Source organism: Pristis pectinata, chromosome 1 (assembly GCF_009764475.1).
Source record: "Pristis pectinata isolate sPriPec2 chromosome 1, sPriPec2.1.pri, whole genome shotgun sequence".
In the NCBI taxonomy this organism is placed as follows: domain Eukaryota; kingdom Metazoa; phylum Chordata; class Chondrichthyes; order Rhinopristiformes; family Pristidae; genus Pristis; species Pristis pectinata.
In genome coordinates, this window is record NC_067405.1 from 55,064,797 (window position 1) to 55,083,374 (window position 18,578).

General features: G+C 35.9%; 1 protein-coding gene across 3 annotated transcripts in view; it reads left to right on the forward strand.

Annotated features, from left to right (window-relative positions):
- LOC127584879 (glutaminase kidney isoform, mitochondrial-like) overlaps positions 1–18,578 on the forward strand; it is a 74,433-nt gene that overhangs the window by 15,993 nt on the left and 39,862 nt on the right. For 2 of the 3 annotated variants that reach the window (XM_052041888.1, XM_052041977.1), the window contains exons 2-6: positions 365–464; positions 2,555–2,676; positions 3,837–3,966; positions 4,294–4,373; positions 16,743–16,906. In XM_052041888.1, coding sequence (XP_051897848.1) covers positions 365–464; positions 2,555–2,676; positions 3,837–3,966; positions 4,294–4,373; positions 16,743–16,906 — 596 coding nt within the window. Of the gene's footprint in view, positions 1–364; positions 465–2,554; positions 2,677–3,836; positions 3,967–4,293; positions 4,374–12,850; positions 12,953–16,742; positions 16,907–18,578 lie in introns of those variants that run through there. The other variant, XM_052042067.1, reaches the window with a different exon arrangement.

The following is an 18,578-nucleotide window of genomic DNA, read 5'->3' on the forward strand; positions in this document are numbered from 1 at the left end:
ATGTATTCTATAGCTCCATCCATCTTGTAAAATTCTTTCCTAATCTTAAAGCAAAGATTGATACAAAGTTTAAATAATTTTACTACCTTCAGACTCTTGTCACAAGTGAGGCAATTGTTCCTGATTTCATCCTGGTAAACACAAAGGTTGGCCTGAAATCTTAGACTGAACAAACTGTGTAACTGGAGTAAGTTGGAAGAGTGGAACATGATGGCATGACACAAATTATAAGAGCCATCGTGTGATGGTTACAAAAATGTGAAAGATTTAATTTTGTGCAAGCCTTTTTCAGTGTCTTTAAAGAATTGTGTTCTTGTGTTTCTGTTCTCATGTACCTCTTAAAGAAGTGTTCTTTCTTTTCTAGGAAAAGGCAAAAAGCAGGTCTTCTCCCCAGTCTGGAAGATCTTCTGTTTTATACAATTGCAGAAGGGCAGGAGAAGATTCCAATTCATAAGTTCATTACTGTAAGTTTTGCTGGGTAGTTGACTCTCCTCTCGAGCAGTTTTTTCATTATCGTGACACTAAATAATAGGTGTAGAATGTTAAACTTGCTTTCATGAGCTAACTAAAAGTGAAATCTTCCAACAAATCAAAATATTCCAGGTTAATCTCTCTAACAAGACCGTACTAGTGGATGGGTAAAGGAGAAATCTTCCTGTTCGTGCTAAATAGTTGGGGATCTATTATGTTGTGTTTTATGAAAAATCAGCCTATTGCGATCCAGAGCCCCTGAATGTTTTCTTCTTCAGCGCCATGTCCTTTTTATTACTGAGACCAGCTACATCTACCTTTGGTGTGAAGGTCTTCACTCCTACTTCAAACCTTAGTTGAAATTCTCATTCATGCCTTTGGCACCTTAACACTTGCCTATTCCTTTGCTTTCCTGGTCAAGCCTATTGTGTGAACTTAATGTTATCCATTTATTTGAATCTTGTTCTACATCAGGTTCTATTTGTTCATTGTTCTCGTCTTAGTTAACCTGCAGTGGCTCATGCACTTCATCATTTGTGTTTGAACCCTTTTCATGGTTTTGTATCCAAATACCTTTTTAACCTCCTATCACTGCAGACCATACACCCACTCAGCTCTTCATTACTCTGTGGCTTGTGGTCGTTCCCATTCCCTTCACCCTAATGCCAGGTGTTCTTTAATGCATTAAGATTTCACTTTAGAATTTGCCTCCCTTTTGCATGCATTTTTCTGAGTCACATGATACCAAGGTTAAAATTATCTGGTTCAGTTTCTGACTTTTTTTTTTCTGACGTTATCTGAGGACCAGAGAGTAGATGGGAAGTGGTCAGGGATACTCATCTTAAGTTGGATATGGGGATATTAGAGAGTGTAGATGAGCAGATTATTGTGGTGAATGATAGTCTGAAAACTAGACAGTTATAAGTGAACTGACATATGTTTTCTAGAGGCAGTCACAAAAGTCAAATTGGAAGGGAGATGTAGCTATAATTTAGTACGGTGCTGTGATTGGAGATAGACGTATTTGCAGTTGACCTGATTAGAGTATCACAGTCAGGGTTGTATCTCTAGATGGATTGGGGGCTTTACATGGCGGGAAAGGTTAAGGGAGAATTGGAGTGCTGTGAACTTTGAGAAAGTGCATGATGAACTAAGATGAAAGGTGGGATATTTCTTAAGAAGGAGAAAAGCGGTAATGCCATCTTAGTGATTTTTTTTGTGGCACTTAAATGGGTATTCGGGAAGATAGGTTGCAAATAAGTTGGAAGAATGGAAGGAAGATGCTCAAAGGTAATGAATGTGCAAGTGAAATAGATAGAGAAGGTACCTGAGTAGCAGGATAGTTCAAGTTGTCTTTTGGTTATAGTACCATATTGATTTTAATTTGGGGGGGGAGGTGGAGGTGAAGGTGAAGAGAAATAGAAGTTGGAGCCAGGTAGGGAGGCTTATTTTGTCTAGAGGGTGTCATTACCATCCTTAGCCAGGTTTTTTGTTAAGTGTATGACAGTCATCCACAGTAAGCTAAAGAATGGTTAGGGCCTTATTGAAAATTTAATTAATGTATTGGAATGTAGGGAGAGATGATGAATGGTGACCAGGGGCATTATGGGATGAATGAGAGGGTTGTCAAGAATTTCTGTCAGTGGCGTGTGGTATTGACAAGGGAATAATATTAAGCAATGAGGTGCAGAAATTTTTGTTCATAAGAATCGTTTGGAAGGGTTATTTTGAATATTCTGTTTAACTTCAAAAGTAGGAGTGGTATAACTGATCCACAGCTGACACCATCTTGCACCTTCTGAATCACTTTGATTTTCTTTTTTCCGCTTCCTCTGGATCTCCATTTTTGCATTGATTTCTGAGAAGGGTTACTATTTGTGGCAAACTGCAGATAGCATGCTACAAGCTTACAAGCCTCCAGAAAATGACGTAGGGTAGAGAATGTACAACTTGTCAGTCTAGACCGATTTTTGTTTTAAGCATTTGAAGTGATCAGAAAATGATAATGTGCACTCTAACTTGTATTTAATTTTGGTAAAAATCTGAATAGATGATGATGATTCTACCTTTTTGTTCCTGGCAGGTCCTAAAATCAACAGGATTACGTACATCTGATCCTCGACTGAAAGAGTGTATGGATATGCTTAGAACAAATGTGCAAGCAGCTTCTGATGGAGTTCTCCTTGACAAAGAACTTTTTAAAAAGTGAAGTATTTGTTGAACCCCTATTTCTCTGATGTCTAGAGCCTTCATTTTTCAATATTTTTCTTGGGCCATACTTGAGACTTGTAGTGCAGGTTGGGTGCTGTTTAGGGTGAGTTGAGAGAGAAAAGTAAGAAAACACTAATTTTAACAGAATCATTTGAAAGGCACAACGATGTTTTGGAGAAAAAGTATTGTCAAGGATGATTTTGGGAAAATCAATATACTGTGGATGCTAGAAATCTGAAATTAAAAATACTCAAGAACCTTTGTTCATTTTCTATTTCTCTAACTCTTATTAACCTATCAACTAGATATCATCTTCAACTTGTCCACATGGCAACTCTAGCCTCGTCCCTTAAGAGAGGTTCCCTTTGCCCTATCTGTCCCTCTCCCATCCTCTCCGCAACTATCTCCTCTTCCCAGTTCTTATAAAGGGTTTTTTTGACCTGAAGTGCTAATTCTTTTTCTCTTTCAGTGGATGCTGACTGACTTACTAGGATTTCCACTGATTTCTATTTTTATTTGTTTTACTTTTATTCATTCCTGGGCTGTAGGGTTCACTGGCATAGTCTGCATTTATTGACCTTGAATGCAGTACCTTGATGAGCCATATTAGAAAATAGCAAATCAAGTACATCAGACCAAAATTCCTTTTCCTGAAGGGATGCATTTTTTTTGCAGCGAAGCAAAAATGTCATGGATTCAATGACTGGTGTTTTTATAGTCTTGATGATTTGATTTAAATTAATCCCTCTGTCAAACTGCACTGTAAAATTGTGCCTATGGATTAGTCAAGTCCTTTGTTATCCACCATTTGATTGAATTTAATCTTTTTTTATTTTGAAATATTGGCTCATAGAATTTAGAACTTTTAGATTGAGATGGAGTTGTAAACCTCTTCTTTCAAACTGATCTGTATTTGAATTGATCAAAGCACAATGCTGCAGATTCTGGAAATTTGAAATACAGAAAATGTTGGAACTGCTTTGCAATCACTAACATAAAATATCTAAGTTTCTCTCTCTAGGTGCTGCTAGACCAATAACGTTTTCTGTTTTTTCTTGTAATTTTGTGTTAAACATGTTCATAACTGAATTGTAAGTGGAAGCTTTATTTCAATAGCACTCTCATAACAAGTTCCCTTTTGTTTTCATTTTCAGGTGTGTTGGAAGCAATATTGTGCTGCTCACTCAAGCTTTCAGGAGAAAGTTTGTCATTCCAGATTTTGAAATATTTACGTCCCATATTGATGGTCTTTATGAGATAGCCAAAAAAATGACAGGAGGAAAGGTATATCTTAATGTTTAATACACTGAAGAACTGGATATTAAACAGCAAAAAGTAAGCTTAGGAATGCATTTTTTCACAAAAGCTGTTGGCTTTGTTTAGATTTTGCTGTTAGTAACCTTTTAATATCTGCATGATTTAATGGCACATAATATCAACTAATTTGTATCTTCTAGTTTGCATTTGGGTGGTTATTAAATAATGCTGTATCTGTACAATATAGTGTTTTGGAAGTAGAATATTCAAACTGAGCACAATGAAAGAGGAACTTACAAGTGATGCTAGTGCTCTGTTTCACCTTGCTCAAATGTATTCTTTTCCTTCTGATAGGTTGCTGATTATATTCCACAGCTGGCTAAGTTTAGCCCAGATTTGTGGGGTGTGTCCTTGTGCACAGTGGATGGTCAAAGGTAAGAAAATCAGAATTTTAAAAAAAAATCTTTAATCGGATCTGGGAAATGCATGCTATACACTGTACTTAGTTTGCAATGACTTGATTTATTGTACTTGAATGGCAATTGCACCAAGTATATTTAGAGCTTTTAAAAAGAAAGCCCACTGAATTTTCAAGTGTTTTTGTAGTGAGTTATTATTTAATTGTATATTTGCTGCTGTCCATATATACCATACTGGCTTAATTTTTTAAATAAACTTTTATCTTCCTATTGGCATATTACAAAAGATGACATGTTTGCTTATTGTTAAGAATATAGGAAGAAGACTGAGTTCTGCTATGTAATTAAATCATCACTAATTTGTATCTCAATATTTGGCTATATTGGTTCCATTTTAGTTTCTCTACAAGTACCTTATCAAAACTATTTGATCATTATTAGATAGTACTGAATCTTTGACATCTGAGGGAAACCAGCTTTGTCTAAGCAATTTTCCCTGTTGATCCCAATATCATTGTGGTGTGCTCTTTTCAAAGATTATGTATCTTACTGATAATGCAATGTCCAGAATTGAATGCAGTTTTCTAAATTTAGCCTAATCAAAGCTCTATATAACTGTAGCATAGCTCCTACTATTTATTCCAGCCCCCTTGAGATCAAGGTGATGTTGCTTTCAATTGTGCTAATCCAGTACTTTAAAAAAAAATTTTGGTGCATGAACCCCTAAATCTCCCTTTCCCTTCACTGTTACTGATTTTTGGATCCAGAAATGAATGATTTCAGTTTGACAATGAACACCACTTAACATATTTTTGCACTTTTACTTTGTGTATCGATAACCCTTTGCAACTTTACATTTCTGTCTACATTAGTTATTGTGCTGCCTAGCTTGATGGTGTCATCAAATTTGGAGGTATTCTGAGTCAGTTAAAACAAAAGGGAAAAGTTAAGGCCCAATACAAGTATCTGGAGTACAACACAACAGACATGTTATTTTCATTTTGCCAGCAGTTTCTTCTGTGGAATTCTGAACAATATCTTCTGGAACTCTCTTGTAAATGCATTTATTGGCGCTCTCTTGTTTACCATGTTATTTGCTGTCTCAAACGTTCAACAAGATTTTTAGGCATAAATTACCCTTGATAAAACTCGACCTCTACTTTCTGATCAGCTCCTTTGTTCAAATCCTCATTCTGATAGTTTGCTTGTTTTTGCCACATTAGATGTTGGACCAACAGAGCTATGATTTAATTGAACATTTTTTATTTAAGGGGTAATATTTCCAATTTCATCCAATACTTCTGATGCACAGAAGGAAAGCTATTTGGTTTTGGAGTCTGTTAATCTCAGTCTAGTTAGTTCCCTCATTATCTTGTATTAAATTTTAGTAAGTTCCTCCTTGGTTTTTGGTAATTTCTAAATTGATGGCCTTTTTTTTTAAAAGTTGGTGGCACCCTTGCTGAATGATTTTTATTTAGTCATTCTGTATGCAGGCATTCTCCTCCAGAATAATAACATAAATCTGCTTGTCACTCAACTATTTAGATGCCCGCCAAACATGAAAGGTAGTCAAGTATCTCGTACAGCACTGATTCTAAGGGTATTTCTGGGTTTTGTGCTTGAAATTTTCATAGCTGGTCTTTTGACATTAATACACTTCTATAGATGTTCTTTTGCTTCTATGCAAAATGGCTACTGTATTTGGACTGCATGCTTAACTACTGTGCTCATCACTCTGTCAAGATATCTTTAAATTATGGCCTCTCAAATGAGCCCACTCTTTTTTTTTGTCATGATTACTTTGTGTGTTTCCCTTGGGTTCATCCTGGAAAGTTATTACCTCGTTTTGTGGTCAAGAGCTACCACTATATTTTCCTTTGGCCATCTAGTTCATCCTTCAACTCTTCTTTCTGCCCTTTCTCTCCTGTGTACCAAGAAAAACTATTTGTCTGAAAGTAGATGGCAACTTGTAAATTTTTCTTTCACATATATTGACAGTCGCTTTACTTGGAATGTAACTTGTTCTCCTTCAGCATATCTCAGTTAATATTTAAACAAGGCCAAGTATATTCTGTTAGGAAATGCAGAATTAAGATACTAAAGCAGTTGCTTGCCCTTTCTTCCTCTCATCCCTACTTGTGAGCAAACTTAAGAGATTGGGGAGTGGAACATTTTAGTATCCAATATTTCTGAAGTTAATTCTGGCATGCCGATGAATCAAAATCCTTGTGCTCTACCTCAATGATATACTCAACTTCCTGGCTCAGCATTGGGTTATGTTCTAGCAGCCATCCTGGTCACTTGGGATGTGGTATGAGATTGCTGTTTGCTCTCAAACTAGGGTCAGTTTTATATTTTAGACCCTTGCTTGCCAGGAGGCGGATTGTGACTGTCCAAACTCTCTTCACATACACCCTTGCAGACAGAAAAGAGGAAGAAACTTCTTGAAAAAGATTTTCTTTGTGGTAGGTAAAGTGAAATTGTTTGAAATGCTTATAAAAAAAAATGTACTTGCATCTAGCGCTTAAAATCTTTACTCCAAAAGGTTGAACTTGTAAAGAGTTATTTCAAGTATAGCACAATTTGGTTTGTATTCAATAAACTTTAAAATTCCTATCTTTTGCATATATAAACTTCTTGGAAGAATAGAGTAATTTCAAATATTTTTTTAAAATCTGTTTCCTCTGGATTAATTCATAACATATTAGACTGTTGAAATTCAAAAATGTTATGTATTCCCCATTTTCCCCCATCCTTTTTTTTCCCTCCTTACTTCTAAATTTCCAACTCTTGTGCAAAGAGGGCAGGAAAGAATAAAACTTGGTAATAAATTTTCCATCTTGCTTCTTTGTAAGGTCTATTCACTCAAATGCATTGGACCCCATTTTTTTAAAACCAAAAGGTTTTGGTATGTAATTTTGTCAATTTTGCATTAGAATAGGTTAGACCTATCAATATTGATGTTTGCATAAAACTTGAAAAGGTTTTTTCTTTTCCAAGGTTGAATGAATCTTTTAACTGGGTGGCATAATGTCAAAGTCCCATTTTTTTAAATGACAAAACACTACATTTAAACTGTTCAGTAATTTGCATTTTCCTGTTTCTATTGTGGGAAAATTTAAATTATGACCATACCCTAAGGCCTTGTTCTTGCACAACATCTGGAACATAAAACTTGGTTCCTTATTTGCGTTTGGATTTAATTACTGAATTTGGTCTGTGACTGAAATATCACCTTGAATATCCTTGAAACACAGCCCGGGGTTTCCTTATTGAGCCATATGGCACTACAATGGACTACTGGATATTTCCTATTAATAGAATAAAGGGATTTTTTTATTATTGACAGTATTACTTTTGCTAGTCAGAATTCTACATCAACTATGCACATGTAAACAGCTGGGGTTTTGGGAACTACTTGGGTGAATTATTTGATTTTATTTGCATTGAAGATTATTTAATGATTTGCTGTAATCTGGACAACTTTACATAATTGGAGCTGTGGAATATCTGAGGTATGCCCATTGATCCTATGGATTTGTGAAGACTCTGCACATCCAATTGTCTTAAATTTGCCTTTCCATGCTTATGTTTTTTAAACCCCAGAACCAGTAAATTGCCACTATGAAATAGAAATATAATAAATCCACACAAATCTCTGATGTTCTACTTCATCTTGGGGCACCAGCTTTCACTGTAGGATAAATATTTAGATATGCATTGTGTTTGCAGAATTGTATAGTTCATGAGTTCGTAAATTTCTAGACTACTTCCACCTGGAATTAGTCTTGCATTGAATTATAGGATATAGAATCATTAATAAAAAATTACTGCACAGGGAAACCATTCAATTAGTGTCTTTGGAAGTTGAAAAAGACCTATCCCGCTTAATCCCACCTTCTAGCACTTCATCTGTAGTCCTGCATGTCACTGCTCTTAAAATACACCTCCAAGTATTTCAAACATGTTAATAGTTTTGGCTTCAACACTTTTTATGAGTACAAAGTTCCAGATCCGTACCACCCTCTGGGTGAAAATAGTTTTCTCATCTTCCCTCTATTCTTTCTACCAGTTACTTTGAATCTATTTCCCTTGTTTGTTTTTTTATTTAACCCCCCGCCCTGTCAAAGGAATTAGGTCTTCCCTATCCACGTATAATCTTAAATCTTTCAAAAAAAAACATCCCTGACATCCTCCATTTTCCATAATTTTCCAGTCTTGACAACAACCTAAAGTTCTCCTCTCGTTCTCTCTGGTACATCCACATTTTCCTGTAATGTGGTGGCCAGCAGTGTGCTGAAGTCAACCTAACTAATGTTGTATGCAATTCCAGCATCACCTTCCTGCCTTTGCATTTGTGCCTAGGCTGAGTTAAGAACAGCATCCCATAGGACTTTTAACCACCCTATCAACCTGTCTTGCTACCATAAAGGCTTTGGTAGTGTACACTTGGAGCCTATGTTCCAACACATCTCACAATCCTCCAATTATATTTATTCCCTTTGCACCTGTCCATGTGCATCACCTCGCACTTCTCTGAATTAAATTTCTTTTGATTCCTTTTGCCAAGCTGATGTGATGATTTGTATCTTGCTGCACTGTTAAAGCACTAAAGGTTCATAGGACGGCTTATAGGTTTGTGTTGCATATAATTTATAGATTATCCAGTTATCTCTACACAGAGAAACTGATGTCAATGGAAAGCAAAACAACCTGCAAATGCTGGAATACAAACAAAACAGTTCTGCAATAAGGTGGCCAGTCAAGGAGCATCTGTGGAAAGAACAGAGCATTTACTCATTCTGTAAACATTTTGTACAAATATTGACTACTGTTAACTACTGCAGGATATTAATGAACATTTAAAGAAAACTTTCTGATTATAATCTAAAATAACATTGCTGATGATTTTGTTCTGTCCATTTTTGAATTCTTCTGCTAGAAATATACTAACAAATAAGAATGGGTTAAAATTGATTGCTTTTGTACATTGAAACTTTCAAATGTATATCCAGGCAGTGAATAGGGCTGAGGAGGACTATTTGTTACAAAGAAGAGAGATACACTGGTCCAGATTTCCCTGGCAACTTATTGTAGAACTCCAGATAACTACTTCAATGCCAGGAAGTTCAGGATTCCAGTGAATGTGTGTGCAAAGTTGAATGGCCTGAACTTCCTGATAAGTGTTTATTTTAGTGCAGTTATAAAATAGTCATTGTTAAACTCTACAAGGAGCCTAGTGGGGATGTGCCAACTTCCTATAACTTTTCAGCAGCTATATTGGGGATTCTGCTTGATGAACCAATGTGAGGTTAGATGCAGGCTTAATTCTATTAATAAGAATGTAATTTTAAATATTTTCTGGTGTTTCTAATTTTTTCATTTGAATGTTAACGTACACAGTTATTCACAGCTTTGATAACTAGTTAAGCATGGGGCTATGACTTTAGTTATCTGCCATGTGGCTAGGTTTTGAAGCCATGCCAAAGAGTAGATGACTCAAGGGCTGTATTGGTCACGGTAGAGGCAGGTTCATTTTTAAAAAAAGTTATCAGAAGATCAGCCCCAGGCAAGCAAGGTTCTAGTGGATAGGTGAGGAAGTCTGGTTCATTATATTTAACAATACTTCTGCCCATTTGACAAGAAATTGAAAGTGAAAAGAGAACATAGTTGTTTTATTTTGTGCCTTTCTCAGGAATGTCAGTGTGAGGACTCTGGTCATTTTGTTGAAATATTTGGGTGTGACTTCCGGTGTTGTCGTGTTGTAATTTGCCCTTTGTTCCTAATGTTAGCTTCAAGTCTATTAGTTGTCAGCTGTTGAAATCTGTGACATGAGATTCTGCAGATGCTGGAATCTGGAGCAACAGACATAATGCTGGAGTCATTCAGTAAGTCTGCAAGGATCTGCTGAGATCCTTGTAGCTGTTGAAATCTGAACTCTGGACTCAAAATTCATGATTACAATATGCACGCAAATCTGAGTAATTTTGGATATCCCCTTCTGTACTTTGATTCAAAATGTCTCATTCATGAGAATGAAATGCCTTCTAGTGGTTATTGGCTGGAGAGTTTTCTCCTTTCTGTCAGCTCCTGGCTCAACATTTGGAGAGGCATTGTAGTATAAGATTAGAAAGAAAATTCTCAACTTGAGATATTGGACCCATTGGCATCTGTTTTTGTGTAAAATGGCCTTCAAAACATTTGTATTTGTTTCTGGAGAAGCCCAGCCCACTAGAACATGTGATAGGATGATCCACCTGAGCATGGGTATCATTTTTTGGGTATCATTTGTGCATGTGATGAAGTAAGTAATGTGCATGACACTCATTTCAACTTAACATACACTGTACATTACACCAACTTTTACAATTGGTGTAAAAGAAAATGCAAAATACAAATCTGTATTTTTCACACTTCGAAAGAATGAACAAACTCAACAGTAGGTTGTCAACTATGTGTGATTGTTATGTCCCTACTGGGATTTCTTTTTTGCCTTCTGATGGTTTCTGTCTGACTTGTACTTCTAGTGTTAGTGTTTTTTGTGGCAGCCTGCAATAGTTTGTCAGCGTAGAGATATCTACCTTAACCTCTACCCAATCCTGCCTTCTCTGGGTTGGGACCACTTGGAGGCAAGGAATAAATGTATGGATGGCTTTGCTAAGGGTGGAAAGAGAGGTGAGGGTTGGATTTTGTCCCTTTGGCTCTGCATTTTTACTCTGATTTTTTTTTAAAAAAAAAGATACATTTCATTAGGGTTTTCAGTGGGTCTGTCAATCAGGTATTCAAGCAATATTCAGCACACGTTTAGAAGGCCAAATATGAATGAATTTCTATTTCTGGGCAAGTACCTTGATTGACATGGACTTTATTAGTTTTTTTAAATTTTATTTCTGTTTCTGTACTGTCTGACTCTGCATTTCTAATAGAACTCAGACTTGGTTTGAAATTCTGCTAGCTGGAGAGCTCGGCCAAGTATATTTTAAATCGGAATTATTTCAGTTACAGAAGTTCTGAAGAAATTGGAAGGAAAAACACTTATTTGTATTTTTGAGGCAGGTAATCATTCTATTAGGTATGAATATCTCTTCTGTACAAATCCTGTAATGTTAATGACTTTCTCTGAGGTGAGCCTTGATGATAAATTTATTAAAAAGGTGATTTTCTTTTAAATCTCATTATTAATTCAATTGATACTTTTTTTTAAATGCTATTTTGGAAACCATGAGTTGTCAGTGGAAAAATGTGGTCTTATTCTTTCATTTTTTTTTTGAAGTTAAAAGGTTTCCTGAAAGAGGGTGCCACTAAAATGAAAAATACTTTAAGTGTATTTTACAATTTTTCATTTTTGAAGTTTCTGAATAATTCAGGGATTCTTCATATTGCAAATCAATATCAACTTCTAATTTTCATGAATAAACTTATTTAAGTTCAAGGTGTCTAAATTTGACTACTCTTATTGTTGATGGGCTGTAACATAAATTGTCTTGATCTGTACCTTGACAACAAAAAATTTAAGTGTGGTTTCCTGAAAGATGGTGTCACTAAAATGAAAAATACATTAACTGTGTTTTACAATTTTTAATGCTTTATTTAAAAACTTTGTTTTCCTGATCAATTTTTTAAAAAATGCTAATTTCTGCATTTGAATTTAAATTTGTTGTAGTGTGTTAAAGCAGGCAAAGCTCCCAGTCTCCACAAAACCTAGAATGTTGTTGTATAATAGTGAATATTAAGATAAGAGTTAACTTCATTTCCAGGTATACTATGATGCATAGTGGGATTCCATTTAACTTGGCTGGACAAAAATGTCAACACTTCATTTGAAGAAATGTATTGTTATTTACAGCTTTTGAATGCTTTTTTTCTTCCCCTTCAAGATAATTTTTAAATGACACAGTTGTGAATGGTTGTAGGAAGTTTTACTTTAAACAAAATCTACAAACTTGTGGCTACGTTTTTCTATTAATTTGGTGTGACTGGTACGGTGGCCTGAGTTTTCTCTGGCATTGGTTATTAAGCAGCAAGTATTTGGCTGTACCATATAGTAGACAAGTTGCTTCAACTAATGGTTGGGAGTTTACTTAGTGAATGGCTGAATTGTGTGAATTGGAAGATCCCATGTTTAATTTTTGATTTGCAATGAATTGTAAAGTATGGCTAAGGAGGTACTTAAGTTCAACAGTGTTAGGGAAGGGAGAATCAGTGTTCCTGCTCTTGATTAATGGTTATGCATGTGTGGGAAGACCTCAAGAACAACACCATCTGCCTCATCTGTAAATATTTAAATACTTTGCCTGCCTTGTTAAATTTTGCATAACGTCCATTTGGTAAAGTGCCGGAGGGTGACTTTTTGCCTGTGGACCTGTGCTCCAGGAAGTCCTTTGGAGACAATTGTAGGAAAACTGGTGAGAGGAACAAATTATTTTTTACACTTCTTCTTTGAGACTTCTACCTTGTACCTGTTTTTAAGTCGTCTTTATTTTTTATAGTCTTTCACCTCGGTGGAAATGAACTTCAGCCAGGAGAGCAAGTGGGAGCTGCATACTCTTTCACAACTTCAGTGTGCCAGTCTTCTGTAAATGGCCATAAAGGAGGTGTGTGTATACACAGACCAATTCCCAATGTTTGTTTTTTTTGCCTTCATGGGATATCCTAGCAGAAACCACCCAAGAACTGACACAGCTCATCTGGCGTGGCATTAAAGTTAACAATGCACAATCAGTGGCTGAGAAGTTGCTGGTCTGTAGCAGTATATTTGGTCTGTCAACAGGGATTTGAAGCTTGCTTCCCATTTACACACTGGTGTGTGTCTGAAGTAACTTTTTAAAAAGAAACCCTGTGCGAACTGGTTCCTGCATTTGAATTCAATGCAGTGAGTATGAGCTGTTAAATATGTCCTGTTTTGCAAGAACTGAAGTGATCGGGAATTTTTGTGTTAATTTACTCAAGTGTATGGCTGAATTCCATTCATTGTTCATCTCCAGTTTCACTGTCTACTACCCTAATCACATAACAAATCTTTAGTTAGTGTGATACCATCTTTTGTGCTACAGTGATGCAAGTGACAGGTAATTGATGATTTTTCTTCAGTTTCCAGTTGGCATTTCTTACTCAACTGGGAAAGGCTATCCTGCACCACAGGTGTTCTGCTTTGGTCACAGCTCAATTATCCTGTGAGCTCTTCACTCACTAGAAATGTCATTGGGCATTTGAGACTGATGCATGTACACTGCATGTATGACTATGTATATGCAGAGTAATGCTTTCCTCTAAGCCATCACAATAGAGCTTCTAGCAAATGCACCATTCACTGCATAAATTGGTGCTGTATACTAGGAGCCTGATGTCTTTGTAACTGTTGGAATGTGCAATTTCCATTGTCAAAAATTCACTGCTATTTTGGACTGATTTGAGTAAGATGCAATGACTTACTACTGTGGAGGTACAGCACAATTCACTATTACCAGCAGGATCTGGTGAATTTTATTTTGCTTTAATATTTTTACCTTTCCTAGAGAAAAAAACAGTTATGAAAAAGTTTACAATGCAATCTCTGCTACAAACAAGATTATTTGTTTTTTTTGCAGAATCTTTTATGATTTGATGAATATACATTGAAAATTATAATCAATGAGTCATAATATTTAAAAGCATTATAAAGGTACTATGTACTTCCAACTAAATTGGGATAATTTTTCACTTTTTTTTGTGCCTGATTTAAAAATTGGGTAGGACACACACATGCATAATGTGTGTGAAATACTTGTCCATTTTAAATTAATAGGCTGCAAATTGGGTAGACTCTTTGCTCTGGAAAGTTATGTCCATCATAGCACAAACTAATTAAACGTCCCTTTTCATGTTCAATTTTCTGGATTTTAGAATAGTACATCACAATACAGGCCCTTCAGCCCACAATGCTGTGCTGACCATTAAACCTTGCCTAAGACTATCTAACCCCTTCCTCCCACATATCCCTCTGTTTTAAATTCCTCCATATGATTATCTAGTAATCTCTTGAATTTGACCAATGTACCTGCCTTCACCACCACCCCAGGCAGCGCATTCCATGCCCTAACCACACTCTGGGTAAAAAAAAACCCTCCTCTGATATCTCCCTTGAACTTCCCACCCATTACTTTAAAGCCATGCCCTCTTGTATTGAGCATTGGTGTCCTGGGAAAGAGGTGCTGGCTGTCCACTCTATCTATTCCTCTTAATATTTTGTATATCTCTATCATGTCTCCTCTCATCCTCCTTCTCTCCAAAGAGTAAAGCCCTAGCTCCCTTGGTCTCTCCTCGTAATGCATACTTACTAAACCAGGCAGCATCCTGGTAAATCTCCTCTGCACCCTTTACAACGCTTCCACATCCTTCCTATAATGAGGCAACCAGAACTGGACACAGTACTCTAAGTGTGGTCCAACCAGAGTTTTGTATTGATCCCTTGACTTATGAAAGCTAACACCCCATAAGCTTTCTTAACTACCCTATCCACCTGTGAGGCAACTTTCAGGGATCTGTGGATATCAACCCCCAGATCCCTCTGCTCTTCCACACTACCCAGAATCCTGCCAATTTTCTGTGCAACTTATACATTCACTGTTAATTCATTTTGCATACCGGCAGAATAATATGCTTAAAGTAAGATATCAAAGCGTAATAACAAACCTGGTATGCTTGCATAAAGCTGACAAGTCTTCCTAGATCATTGTCTGGAGCTTACTCATGTAAATGGACAGAAGCAAAACTTTAAAACTGAATTTGTATATCTGTAATAAATATGGCATACACAGCACATCAGATTGTTATGTAATACAGGCATGGAGCAAACACTTCTGATGCCACTTGATTAATGTTAAAATCTCACCAAGGAGTTGATGCAGAGTGGTTAAGTTTCTTTATCTGTAATAATGCATCCTTTTTTCTGATGTATAAAATAGCCCTTTGTTTCAGTCATTGATAACTTTTGTGAAATATTGTTTGTATTGTAGGAATCCATGATAAATATTATTAGTTTCAATGTATACCTTCAGTGCAAAATGGCATTCTAAGCCTGATGTATTTACTTAACTTGCTTTTAAGCTCATGCATTTAAAATGCTAGATTGTCTTTGCCTCATTTTTGGGCAAAATGTTCTCTTAGTTGTCGTAGAAGTGGCATTAGCACTTTTCTATTGACTGTTTTCTCTATGATATATAAAAACATAATAAAGCCTTTAAACAGGCACCAGTTTATCTGTAAAGTTCATTGATTTTTTTGGGAGAAAAATTGGATAGAATTTTGATATTTTACACTTAAAGAGCTGCCTCTTTGAATTGAAAATATTTTTTTGTCCGTTCATTTGAAATTTTGTTTTGTGAACACAAGTTTCAAAAGATGGCCAAGAGGCTCTGGGCAAGTAGAGAAAACGTGATTAAGCATGGTTTAGACGATTGCAGGTAAGAGAGCAATGTAAGAAAAGAATTTGAATTTAGGAAATGGTGGATGAGGTAATTGACATTGAAAGTGTCAGTTATGCACAAGAACTCATTTTGAAGATCTTTATTTCCGCAATATAAAGTTAAGCGGATTGGGTGAGGGAAAGCAGAACTATACTGGAATTTGAAAATAACTAGACGTAGATATATTGGAGGGTGGGGTGCAAATGGAAAACCAAACCCAAGATTGGTACATTTATGGAACAAGTGAAGAATGGTACAGTTATAGAATGCTTATATGACTAGAAATTGATGGATAATCAAGCTGAGACAGTGACAAAAGTATGGGTGAAGTTTAGCAGAAATCAAATGCCTTGTCATGATGTTGAAAAAATGATATTGAAGTGTTTTGAACTCTGGAGGTTATCCAGGACACCAGTGCTGTGGTGCTTGGTTCAGGTGAGTTAGGTTTTCAGCAGGAGGGATATTTGATATGATGGCCTGAGCTTTACTGCAGTTGAGTTGGAAATGTGGCTCAATTATAATGTGGTGCTGTCAGGCAAACATTTGCTAGACATCGGTGTTCATGGAGTTAAAGATGACAGTGAGGTAAAATGTAGATGTTGTTGGTATAGTATCAATAGAAAATAGTGGCAAAAATTATTGAATAATTTGACTATCAACATTATTACATAAGACACAATACTAAATATATAAATAAATGTAACATTTTACTATGTAGCATAGATTTGTAAAGTATTAATTGTTTCTGCCATTGTTTCAATGTGTGCTGTTGCCAATACATACCTGTAGATGGAAAACAGGTCTATGATATATTTTGTTCTACCTATAGCAAAAGTTAAATATTCATATTTTGGTAGTTGGAAATGCTTCATAATGTTTATCGTCCTCCTGTTTTGTGGTATTGAATTGTTTTTAATTATCTAAAATTTCCTTAATCCAGGCATTCAATTGGAGATACCAAAGTTCCCTTTTGTCTTCAATCCTGTGTGAAACCATTGAAATATGCAGTTTCTATCCATGACCTTGGGACTGAGTATGTTCACAAATATGTTGGTAAAGAACCCAGTGGATTACGTTTCAACAAACTCTTCCTAAATGAAGAAGGTAGAATTTATATTTTAAAATTTTCTGCTGATATTTAAACAAAATCTTAATTTGATTCAAATGGAAACTAGCTGACTTAAAGGCTTTTGTAGATTTTAGAATTTCAATTGACAATTTACCTCATCTCTGCTATAGTAATTTAACATTTAATATTTTTTTAAGTATTTCATATTTTTATTTTCTTGAATTGCAGATCTGAATGTTTCCAGATATTGAATTTTGTTAATGTCATTGAATTTTCTAGGCATCTAAATCCTGTAGTCCTTTGCAAAAGTATTATCAAGTAATTATATTTGTACATAATTCTCAAAATTCATAAAATTGTAATATAATTATAGCTTTGGGCAATTTTCAGTAAACACCCCCTTTCATACTTGTACGCAATGACACATGCAACTTACAAAGCTGAACAATAAGAGACTACTCTGGGAACATATAACCAGTTTGCCAGTGCATACAGCAGCCATGGATCTCTTCTGGCTTTTACTAGTCCTTCTGTAAAACTTTTATTTCTTAATCAAAATTAGAATTAGCTGTATTATTTTGTTGCACATATATATATTTTAATTTGTTGTGTGTTCAGCCATGTTTTTACTCCTCATACTTTTCTGTAAACTGTTGCCCCTCAGTATTTGATGATCTTCTGGTAGCCCTTTTATGTATTGCCAAACTAAGTTTTTGTCTGACTCTCCCACCCTAGCCTGGCTTTTATTCCATCTTGGGCTTTGTATTCTTTCCCTCTTTTTTCCAAAGTAGCATTTTTGGGCATGTCCTATGCAAAGGCCCTAACGTAATTGCAAATTGTAGAATGATGGGAACGCTAGAGGGGAATTTTGATGTCAGGTATGGAGAAAAGGTTAAAATCAGGGTATCCAGAGCAGGGTCACTGCTGTGGCCTGGTTGGGAAGCATATTACTTGGAGTGGAATGTCATAAGGAGTTTCAACCATTTTACTGGAGTAAATTGTTTCTTTAAGGATCTTGGGGAGCATCTATCATTGGAACCTTAAGAAGGAGGTAACCAGAGGTTTGATTTTTGTTAGGACTCTGAAAGATAAAAATTGTACATCAGCAATTGTGATGGACTAATGTAAAAATGACGAGATAGCACCAGGTGAACAGAATAATAAAAGAGGAAATATTGAGGAAAAAATTTCAATGTGCTTATGAAAATATGTATTTTAAACCCTATTCCAGCTAAATAAAATTCCAGCAACAAAGGGCTGCAAACATAAGGGACAAATGGTCAATGTTTTCTACAAGTCGGAGAATCTCAAACGAGGAGGCATAGTTACCTGATTAGGTGGCAGACTAAAACTGAAATGCATAGGAACCCAGAGGATTGTGGAGGCTAAATTACTTGGGGTTATTTAAAGAGGAAGTAGATAGATTTTTTGAAAGGTCAAGGAATTGAGGGTTATGGGGTCTGGCACAAAGAGGAGAGGAGGCCAGAGGCAGATCAGCCACGATATTGAATAATCAGGTGTGCCTAAGGGATTGAGTAACCTACTCTTGCTCCTATCATGTTCGTTCTTAGGAGCAGAAATTCCTCTTGAAAATAATTATTTAATTAAAAGATGGAGAAATTTAAGGAAACTGGCAAGGAGACAAGATATGCATTATTGAATACAGCAGCTACCTAAAATGAATTCTGGTTATAAATCAGTGAAATT